We start from the raw sequence: 11,353 nt of genomic DNA, 5'->3' as shown, positions 1-11,353 counted from the left end.
TCAGGAAGGGACTATTATCTTTGTTTCAAAGTTAAGCAGCAAAAATTCCTCTCATAGTTAGCTTGGCCTGTGCCCAGGAATGAGCAAGGGCAGCTTGGAGGTTAGAAGCAAAATGGAATCAGTTAGGTCAGATTTGTCATAATTTTTATAAAGGCAGTTTCAGTAACACAAGAAGTAAAGTGAGTCCTACTACTGTTTATTTTAATCCTAGAATGTCAGAGCCAGAAGAGACCCTACAGGACAAGTCTCTTGTGGTTTCTGAATAATGATCCTCAGACTCATGCTGTGATAAAGTTTTCACCCCTACTCTACAAAATGAGGACCATATGGAAAATATAATCAGGTTTTTTATAATTTCATAAAATAAAATAGATTCCACTCCATTCTTCTACAAGTATGACCTCCCTATAATGTTGATACTAAAAATTTTTCTATGAAAAGATGCTAATAGAGGATAGTTGCTTTAATGCTCTTACTTGGACATTAAAATTAAAAATTAGAAACCTCGGCCAGGCCTGGTGCCTGACATCCGTAATCCCAGCACTTGGGAGGCTGAGGCAGATGGATTACTTGAGGTCAGGAGTTTGAGACCAGGCTGGCCAACGTGGTGAAACCCTGTCTCTACTAAAAATACAAAATAGCTGGGCATGGTGGCTCATGCCTGTAATTCCAGCACTTTGGGAGGCTGAGGTGGGTGGATCACCTGAGGTCAAGAGTTCGAGACCAGCCTAGCCAACACCGTGAAACCCCCTCTCTACTAAAAATACAAAAATTAGCCGGGTGTGGTCGGGGGCGCCTGTAATCCCAGCTACTGGGGAGGCTGAGGCAGGATAATTGCTTGAACCCAGGAGGCGGAGGTTGCAGTGAGTGGAGATCATGCCACTGCACTCCAGCCTGGGTGACAGAGTGAGACTCCATTTCAAAAAAAAAAAAAAAAGATTAGCTGGGTGTAGTAGCACACACTTGTAGTCCCACCTACTTGGGAGGCTGAGGTAGGAGAATTGCTTGAGCTTGGGAGTTGGAGGTTGCAGTGAGCCAAGATCCTGCCATTGCATTCCAGCCTGGGCTACGCAGTGAGACTCTGTCTCAAAAAAAAAAAAAAGAAAAGAAAAAAGAAAGAAATCTCAGGTTTAATTATTTTTTACATTTTATCATCTGTGAAATACAAAAGTCTGGCAACTACTGAATAGTCAAATCCCTCCTTCTATAGTAGAAACAGTTAAGGCTCAGTGGTAGAGAAATAAGTGGTCCAAGATAAAACCCCAGTTTGGTCAGACACTACTGACGGTGGCTATGTGTAGGACATTCCTTCAACTGTCACTTTTCTGATTTTGCCTTTTCTTTAAGCATGTTCTACTCCACCTCAGCACCCTCCAGGCAAACCAGATCCTGTCCAGAGCACCTTTTTAAAATCATCTAGATCCTAGCTTATTCTCCTAAAGCACCCCCAAATTATTGGTATCTGCCACTATTTCTCCATCCCATCACTACTTTCTCCACATCAATACCAGACCCCACCCATTGCCTACTTCTGAGTTTTCTCTTTTACTTCAAAAATTGTTCTTTGGAAGAATTACTTGGATGCTGATACTGTTTCAAAGCAATAATAATGGATTTTACTATACATTTAATTACCTATTGTAATGTTTGTGGATGTCTCTGCTTCTCCACCTAGATTATGAACACCTAAACAACAATAGCTGTGTTTTGTCTTCCTTCTACTACCTAGTACACTCCCACTGTCTTAGGTACTCAAATATATGTAGACTAATGAATAAATGGACACAGTCTTTGCAGAGCGAGTGCTTTAATATTTCGATAAATATAAAGATTTCTTTATTGTGGTCCTCAGTTTACAAATAACAGACAGGAACCAGGGGACTGGGTCCAGATGGGAGTAAGGAGGAAGCCAAGAAAATCATTTATGCTTGGGGCTCTGGTCAGTTTTAGTTGTAAATGGGAAGGGAAGAAAATAACATGAAGTTGAGGCAGTAGGAAGAAGAAATGAAGAATCCCTGAGTGAGGACAGGAGTCTTGGAATGACTCCACGGTGCACCCGCACCCTGTTTCATCTCAGGCGGCATCCTGTCAGCCAGTAGGAGAGTGGCTGGCCTGAACAGTGCAACCTCCATTCTACCCTGCGAAGAAAAAAGACATGGTTCTTGCCTCACACTCAGTAACTCTTCCACACACATGACCCAGTTCTTGGTGAGTCTCGCATGTGGATAAACGCCCAGAATCCCCGTCATTGCTAGCCCTCTGGTCTGTCCTCCACTGTCCCCTCTGACGAATCCTGTAAAACTCTCTCATCTCTGGTGTTTGCCTGCTTCCCTGGATCAACGTTTCCACATTTTAAAATCCTCATATCTCCCTGAAGGGGTGAGCACTGTTTTACAGGGCTGAGAGTTACTTATTAAAAAAAAAAAAAGTCCCAGGTACAACCATTGATTCTCCCTCCAGAAAGGATCAGCATAATCATCGCTGTCAATTCTTTTCTGTGGTGTTTTGAGTATGCAAGGGATTTGACTCCTTCCACAGTTGCCTGTAGAGGCAGCCATTTGTGTTACTTATATATCTAGTTTGAAGCTCAGAAAAGGTGACTATCTGAATGTCCACCGTTGGTGAGCTCACAGCTATGTGGGTGTCTGCCCAGCTGATGAATGCCACATTTTTTTTGTTGTCGTTTTTTGTTTCTTTTTTTGAGACGGATTCTTTCTCTGTCACCCAGGCTGGAGTGCAGTGGCGCGATCTCAGCTCACTGCAACCTCTGGCTCCCGGGTTCAAGCGATTCTCCTGCCTCAGCCTCCCATGCAGCTTGCCTTAAGGAGCAAGGACAGAAAGCAAGGGAAGGGTCCCCAGAGAGATCCCGGCCCACAGGGTCAGTGCCTCATCCCCACATAACACAAAAAGCAGCCTGGGACAGGCACCCACCACAACGCCTGGCTAATTTTTGTATTTTTTAGTAGAGACAAAGTTTCACCATATTGGCCAGGCTGGTCTCGAACTCCTGACTTTGTGACCCACCCACCTCAGCCTCCCAAAGGGCTGGGATTACAGGAGTGAGCCACTGCGCCCAGCCGCCACATTTTTTTTTTTTTTTTTAAACAGAGTCTCATTCTGCCGCCCAGGCTGGAGTGCAGTGGCGTGATCTCGGCTCACTGCAGCCTCCACCTCCCAGGTTCAAGCGATTCTTCTGCCTCAGCCTCCTGAGTAGCTGGGACTACAGGCAGGCGCCACCATGACCAGCTAATTTTTTGTATTTTTAACAGAGACTGGGCTTCACCATGTTGACCAGGCTGGTCTCGAACTCCTGACCTCAAGTGATCCACCTGCCTCAGCCTCCCAAGGTGCTGGGATTACAGGCGTGAGCCACCATGCCCGGTCCACATTTTTAAATAAAAAAATATTGTCAATTATGGCCACAGGGCCCGAGCGGCAGCCATAATTGTATTGCTTAACTCCTCCCATCCCTACAGTTGATTGGACCAAGGGGGCACACATGGTCCAAGTGGAACCAATCAGATTCTCTATCCCAGGAACTTGGACTGGGACTGAGCCTAGCCAGTCCCTATGGTTGCTTAGGACTTTAGCTTATTAACTTTGCAGCACCCTTTGTCCTTTAGACTGTGGAGCAGAGAAAATCTGTGGAGAGAGAAGTGAAGCAAATGCACCAAGAGAAGCTGAAACCTGCCATGGACAGTGTGCTGACAATTTCCAGCCCTGGTTCCATGCTCTTCCTGAGGCCCAGCTGCAGCCCTTGAGTGGGCTCAGTGAGACATCTGGGCCTCTCAGAATAAATTTCCCCCAGCTAGCTCAAGTTGTTTTCTGTTACTGCAACCAGAAGAGTTTTGTTTAATACAATATCATAGAAGAACCAGATCTCAGAGTTCCGAGCCCGTCCGCTATCCCACATCTTTCTAGACACTGCAAGGGCGTGCCCGTGAGTCCTTGCCTACTGCCCTTTTCTCTGTCACGTCCTCCTTCGTGGGGCTCTGCCTGCTGAGTCCCACCGTGTCCTCCTCACCAGTTGTTCATCCCCCGTGCTCCGGACACAATCCTTTTTGCGCAGTGGATGCCTGCAAGAAGGTTGGGATTCAGCAGATCTGAAAGGGAGGAAGAGAAAACCTGTGAGGGCACAGAAGACAGTCCCAAAGATGGAGGCAGACACCAGCCCTCCCTGGACAGCCCTATGCCACCTAGAGGCTTCCAGTTGAGGCAAAGGCTGTCTCCCAGGGGGCCCATTTAGACATCCCTACAATGGCTGCTAGAGGTTCGAGGTGAAAGGGGGTGTGGGCAGAAGGGGCAAGAGGCCTGAGATTTGGGCCTGTTCACTACTATTCTTCCTAACCAGGGTAGATAGTGGTTCACTTAAAGTTTGTGGGAGGTTTCTAGGGAGAGGAAATGCCAAAACACCACAGAGGTATGTCCCGCCTAGTGAGCGGGGGTCTTCAGGTGAGGAGCCGAGGGACATCGGTCAGTGTGCGAAGGCAGAGGTGAGGGGCAGAGTCATGGGCCCTGTCGAGCCTCCTGGATCAGCTCTGAGGTAGGGAGTTTGCACTTGGTCTTTGGTCAGATCATTAGCTGAAGAGGGTACTCCGGAATGGTTAAGAGCCTGTGAGGCCACTAGTCTGACATTCAATGCTGGTTCTCTTTTTGAGCCTCAGTTTGCTGTTTTGTAAAGTAGGGATCATAAATGGTTTCTACTGCATGAAAGTTGGATGAAATAAGCCAAGTATGTAAAGCGCTTAGTGTATAATATTCTCTCAATAAACATTGGCTGCTGCAACTGTTCTACTACTACCAGCTGTATACGGAGCCTTCCTGGATCCTACTCAGGGACTCTATAGAATCTCCTAACTGGATGGGCATTAGGGACACTACTCCAGCCCTCTGCTCAGTAAAGGGATTCCCTGATTTTTTGAACCATATTTCTGGGGCCATTCCCAGGCTGTGGGTGGGAAGAGAAGTTCTGTGAGCAGAGCCTGGTTGCCGCTCTCATCTCTCCCACCCTGGGGCCCTGGCCAGACCTTGACAGTCTACGTGGCAAAGGTTTTCCGAGTAACTCTTATAATCGTTGCACCAGTAGTGGCTGTTGATCTGGAAGAGGCCATAGTCAAAGCTTCCATCTGCATTTTCATTTATCTTTGATATGTTGAACTTGCTTTCCACAAAAGCCAGGCACAGCCCTTAGAGTAGGGAGCAGAAGGTCAGGATTTAGAGGGGACCAAGCTGAGTGAGAAGGGAGATGGAGGAGAAAGGGAGGCAAGGTATCAGACAAAAGGAACAAGGCCTGGGAGGCAAGATAGGACTAGAGGGCTTGAAATCTCCATTGACTTGCCCTCTTATCCTGTGGTCCATCCACCCACTCATAAGTACAATTACTCATCTGTCCATCTATTCATGTGTTTTGCACTTACTGAGCATCTACTGTGTGCCAGGAACTGTGCAAAGCCTAGTGAGGGACATTTCAGTTGGGTCAAACACAGATGCTGCCTTCAAGGGGCCTGTATTACAAGCTTAAAAATATGCACCTAAGCTTGTAATACAGGCCTTGTAATAAGCTTGTATGTACAAGCTTAAAAATATGTACAAGCTTAAAAATATGTATGCCGGGCGCGGTGGCTTACGCCTGTAATCCTAGCACTTTGGGAGGCTGAGGCGGGTGGATCACGAGGTCAGGAGATCGAGACCATCCTGGCTAACACGGTGAAACCCTGTCTCTACTAAAAATACAAAAATTAGCTGGGCATGGTGGTGGGTGCCTATAGTTCCAGCTACTGGGGAGGCTGAGGCAGGAGAATGGTGTGAATCCAGGAGGCAGAGCTTGCAGTGAGCCAAGATCACGCCACTACACTCCAGCCTGGGTGACAGAGCGAGACTCTGTCTAAAAAAAAAAAAAGGTACCTAAAAAACCCACAAAGCAAGATTAAAGGACAAAAGTATTGCAAGACAGGTGCACACAACTCCTGGGCAAAAGGGAGATATCCCTTCCATGCAGGAGGAGAAAGCCTTTGTACTAGCTGTCCCCTCTGCCTAGAGTGTTCTTCCCCCAGACATTTGGGTGACCAGGTCCTTCATTTAATTCAGTGCTGCTTAATGTCACCTCCTCAGAGAGGCCTTCCCTGACTTCCCCATCTAAAGAATTCACCATTGCTCCCCCTGCTTTATTCTTCTTCATAGCATTGGTCACCACCAGGCAGTACGTTATGAGTGTGTTTGTTGCTGCTCTCTTCCCCTAGGATGTGAACATTATAAGGGAAGGGAATTTGTTTATCTCTACAGCCCCAGCGTCTAAAACAGTTGTTGGTACATAATAAGTGCTCAGACAATAACTTGAGTGAATACAGCGTGTTGGGAAAGGCTTTTTTGAAGGGGGCTGCTTTTTGAACTTGGCTTTGAAAGATGAACAGGAGAGAAAGAAGCTGGCCATACAGGACATGACTAGCAGAGGAGGAGAAATGGCTGGGGAGGGGCGGATGGTACTCACAGTCACTCAGGGAGTAACCCTCAAACCCATCCAAGTCCTCCAGCTGCAGCACCTGGGCCAAGTCACAGCGACTGATGAGGCTGGCCTGATTTAGGGCAAGAAAGCTGCTGACCAAATAGATGAGTAGCGCCTTTGTCATCCTTGGAGGGGAGGAGGTGCAGCTGAGGGCTGACGGTTCTTAGGGTCTTGCAGACTTTCTGCTGATCTTCTCTGAGAGCCTGGGGAATCTGGAGAGGGCAGCCAGGTTTCCTTACTCACTCACTACTCCAACCTGGCTGTTTCCAATCTCTTTTCTCTTGTTTATTATTTTATAGATTTTTATTTATCATGGAAAATTAAACCTTTAAAAAAGGAAAGAGAATAGTATCATGAACCTCCATGTACCCACTTCTGAGCTTCAACATTTAAAAACCAAGGCCAATCTTTCTTTGTTGTTGTTTTCTTTTTATTTTTTTATTTTTTAGAGATGGGGGTCTCACTCTGTTGACCAGGCTGGTCTTGAACTCCTGGCCTCAAGTGATCCTCCCATCTCAGCCTCCCAAAGTGCTGGGATTACAGGTGTGAGCCACCATACCTGGCCAATCTCATTTCATCCATAGGTCCTCTTATATGGGCACCCAGCTATGGGTAGTATTTGGGTATTGGGATGGGGAGTGAGGTTGGCAAAGGAGATTACTGAAGACTATCTTCACCAGCATATATGTGTGTGTATCTGAGCATGTGCTTTTAGAAAGAGGGCCAGGACACTGGATGCTAATCTCCCCACAACCCCACTCCCCCAGACACATGACACATGATTTTTCCCAAGGGCATACCCTGCCTGGTACAATTCTTGGTGGGCTGGCTGTAGACGTAACCTTCACTTTCACATTGTGTATGTGTATGTGCGCGTGTGTGTGTGTTGAACAGCAAGGGCCCTAGATTCACACTGCCTGCTTTCAAATCCTGGGGTGCTATGTGACTTTGGGCAACATACTCAACCTTTCTGGGCCTCATTTGTAAAATGAAGATATGCTGATACCTACCTAAAAGGGTTGCTTTGATGATTAAATGAAATAATGCCCAGATCTTGGTTCACGTTCCACACAAAAGGGAACCAGGACTCTAGGAAATATGGCTGATTCCCAGGCTGGAGCAGGAAAGGGTTATGTCTGGATTATCTTGCTGTACAAGAAATTTTAAAAGTGCTCAAAATATGGATTGGGGCATGTCAAATGGACACAAGAGCTAGCTCAAAGGGGCACTGACTGGCCAGATCTGAAACAATGTTTTTTGGTAACAGCATTATTGAGATATAATTCATGTATCATACAATTAATTCAGTTAAAGTGTACAATTCAATGGTTTTCAGTATGTTTGCAGAGTTGTACAACTACTACCTCACTTGATTTTAGAATATTTTCATCAATCCAAAACAAAACCCTGCACCCATTTAGCAGTCACTGCCCATTCCCCTCCTCCCAACCCCTGGCAACCACTAATCTACTTTCTGTCTCTATGGATTTGCCTCTTCTGGACATTTCATACACACGGAGTTACATAAAATATGGCATTTTGTATCTGGCTTCTTTCACTTAGCATAATGTTTTCAAGGTTCATTCAGGTTGGAGCATGTAATGATACTTCATTCCTTTCTATGGTTGAATAATATTTCATTGTATGAATAGACCATACTTCGTCTATCCATTCATTAGTTGATGGACATTTGGGTTGTTTCTATTTTTGGCTATCATGAATAATCCTACTATGAACATTAACATACTAGTTTTTGTGTGGATATATGTTTTTATTTCTTTGGAGTAGAGTTGCTGGGTCATGGGGTAACCCTAGGCTTAAGCTTATGAGGCCTACCAGATTTCCAAAGTGGCTGCACCATTTTGCATTCCCATCAGCAGTGTATGAAGGTTCCAATTTCTCTACATCCTCACCAACACTTGTTATTATCTGTCTTCTTGACAAAAGGTATCCTAGTGGGTATGAACTGGTATCGCCCTGTTGTTTTAATTTGCGTTTCCCAGATGGCTACGGATGTTGATCATCTTTTTATGTGCTTATTGGCCACTGTATATCTTTGGGAAAATGTCTATTCAGAACCTTTGGCCAGTTTCAAATTGAGTTGTCTTTTTATTACTGAGTGGGAAGAGTTCTTTATATATTCTGTATACTAGACCAGCATCAGATATATGGCAGATATTTTTTTCCCATTCTGTGGGTTGCCTTTCACTTTCTTGGTGGTGTTCTTTGAAGCCGCAAAGTTTTTAATTTTGATGATGTGCAAGTTATCTATTTGTCCTTTTGTTGCGTGTGCTTTTGGTGTCATATCTAAGAAACCATTGCATAATGGTTTCCAACCCAATCTGGAACAATTAGACCATCAAAATAAGTGACAGTAACAGATTATACATTAAATGCAATAGGAATCCATGAGCCCATAATAATAATAAATTGACAAAAAGATACATTGTGTGGAGCTGAAGCAGAGACCTCTTCCTGACAATAAAAGGCCAACCGATAAGCGTGGAGGAAGTCATGGAGTTGAAAAATAATCACCGTTTTGCAACTATCATAGATTGGTTTGAGAACAAATCATCATTGCATGCTAAACCTGAGGTGGTGGGAAGAATGCTGAAGAACTGGATATATCGTGATCTTATAGGGTCTCCCCACAGATTGCTTATTAGTTGCACAGAAAGAAAAAACAAAACAGTATACAGTGGATAACCAGACAGTATTTTGACCTTGCAATCAAAATTAACATCTCCAAAGACGGACAGAGGGACATTGTGTGCCTCCAGATGTGATTCCCAAGGAGGACACATCGCTTATGCAGTATTCCGTCCAGGGATGCATAGCCTGTGTCTAATCCTGAGGAAACATCAAAGCGAAACTCACTGAAAATCTGTAAGATAACTGGCCTGTATTTTTCAAAATGGCCAATGCCATGAAAACTGAAAAACTGGCCAGGCATGGTGGCTCATGCCTGTAATCCGAGCACTTTGGGAGGCTGAGGTGAGAGAATTGCTTAGGCTAGGAGTTTGAGACCAACCTGGGAAACAGCAAGACCTCATCTCTACACTAAAAAGAAATAATACTTCCAATAAATCTGAAAACCTGGGACTATTTCTGTCACTGAGGGAAGGTGTGTTTTTCCCCTTAACTTAGGTATATGTTGCTGAGGGGGCAGAAGCCTGAGTTCTTCCACCCACCGCCTTCAAGTGTCAGGTGGCTTCTGCTTGGACAAGATGGCTACCCTGGTGGGCTTGTTTCTTCTCTGGTCTTGTTATAGGAGGCAGAAAGAAACTACTTAGGTAGACAGTTAGGGTAAAGTGAATCCCCAGCAGAAAACTTTCCTTTTAACACAAAGCAGCTCAAAGATAGCTCCCTTTCTAACCTCACGCAGTTCAAGGAAATCACTTTTCTTCTAACAACAACCAGCCTGAAAGAGCAAAGGGTAAAACAGATAAGAGCTCAGGCACAGAAGGATGGGGGAAGTCTCCTGGGTAATCACCAAACTTCACACTTATACAATGGGCCCCAGTAAAACAGTGGGCCTTAATAACTACATTCCTTTCTCTTTAGGCGCACTAAGATAGGGAAGCTAAAAGCAGAATCGAGGGGTATGCCTACAGCTGCAAGATGTGTGGGAATAGACACAGAAACTCTCGCTCCCAGATAAGCAAGACAAAGAGACACAGACTAAAAGTTGATGTGGTCGGGAACGGGGTGAGAGCCTATTAAAAACTCTGCTCTATACAGATAGCACACCTGGTCCCAACTGAACCATCGGGCTCTAGGAGGATAAGACATCCCCTCCTCACGAATGCCCCCTCTCTAGCCCATTTATAAAACCCTGACGTTTTTACTACCACCCGGCAACCTGCCTGGGACCTCTGTCTGTGACAGAGAGCTGTTCTTTCCTTTTGCCTATTAAATTCCTGCTCCAAACTCACTCTGCGTGCGTGTGTGTCTGCGACCTCGATCTCCTTAAACGTGAGACCACGAACCTTGGTATTTACTTCAGACAATGAGGCTGCTTCTGTCTCTTGTTCTATCTGAGACTCGTTCCACACCAGCCTGAGCTTCGGGCCATTCTTTTGCTTCTCCCATCATTCTACCCCCAGAGCTGACAGATTTGGCAAATAAAATTTACAAGATGCCCTGTTAAATTAGAATTTCAGACAAACAACCTACTCCACACTGACTCAGGAGGGTCCCTCAGAGATAGATGTCACTGAGCCTCGGGAAGCAGGAAGCTCCATCCCTGCCCATTAAGCCCCCTCTCAGGGTCCCCTCAAGGAAGACAGTGGCTCCAGAAGGTATGTTCCCACCCCTTCCACAGCTTACCTCTCTCCCATCCCTCTCTGACCCTGGGTTCCACCTGGCCCAGAGATTTCTGGGAGGATCTGTAGAACAAGGCTGTCTACAGTAGGAGCCTCTTCTTCCTCACCACGTACGCTTCAGCCCTGCCCAACTAACAGCTCTCCATGTTCTAAAGAAGGCTTCTGGAACCCCAGTTCTGTGACGTCATCCATCTCCTGGAAATACACTGGTTTTAACCAGGCAAATTGGCCAAGCATCAGGCAGAAGTAGCAGCTGGGCCTGGGAGGACAGGTGACATCTGTGAGGAAAATGGCCGGGTGGGATAGGGTGGAGAGCACTGGCTGTTTCCTTCATTTTTGGGAACAGCACCACCTTTGGGGGGACTCCTTCCCTCATGGGGTTTTAGAGGGGGCTGCCAGTCCTGGGGTCCTGCCCCCCACCACCCCCCATAAGCATAGGAATGCTTGTGTGCCAGTCACTATATTTGTAAATGGAAGCTGGTGGAGCTGCTCAGCTTCCAACAGGAAGCCCATGTGTGCAGGGCCA

General features: G+C 45.9%; 1 protein-coding gene across 2 annotated transcripts; it reads right to left on the bottom strand.

The window, feature by feature from the left end:
• Window positions 1-1,790: 1,790 nt before the first annotated feature.
• On the bottom strand, window positions 1,791-10,999 carry LYZL6 (lysozyme like 6). 2 transcript variants are annotated; one of them, XM_001173983.5, is made up of 5 exons: window positions 10,832-10,999; window positions 6,488-6,828; window positions 5,028-5,186; window positions 4,025-4,103; window positions 1,791-2,138 (listed from the first exon to the last, which is right to left on the bottom strand). In XM_001173983.5, the coding sequence occupies exons 2-5, from the start codon at window positions 6,624-6,626 to the stop codon at window positions 2,069-2,071; spliced, it is 447 nt and encodes a 148-aa protein (XP_001173983.1). In that variant the 5' UTR covers window positions 6,627-6,828; window positions 10,832-10,999; the 3' UTR covers window positions 1,791-2,068. The 2 variants fall into 2 exon arrangements, with proteins under 2 accessions (XP_001173983.1, XP_523777.1); XM_523777.5 differs by having other exon boundaries at window positions 6,488-6,714; window positions 10,832-10,991.
• Window positions 11,000-11,353: the final 354 nt, after the last annotated feature.

This window comes from Pan troglodytes, chromosome 19 (genome assembly GCF_028858775.2).
Source record: "Pan troglodytes isolate AG18354 chromosome 19, NHGRI_mPanTro3-v2.0_pri, whole genome shotgun sequence".
NCBI lineage: Eukaryota > Metazoa > Chordata > Mammalia > Primates > Hominidae > Pan > Pan troglodytes.
The sequence above is the reverse complement of the archived record's forward strand: the minus strand, read 5'-3'. Positions and strand labels throughout refer to the sequence as shown.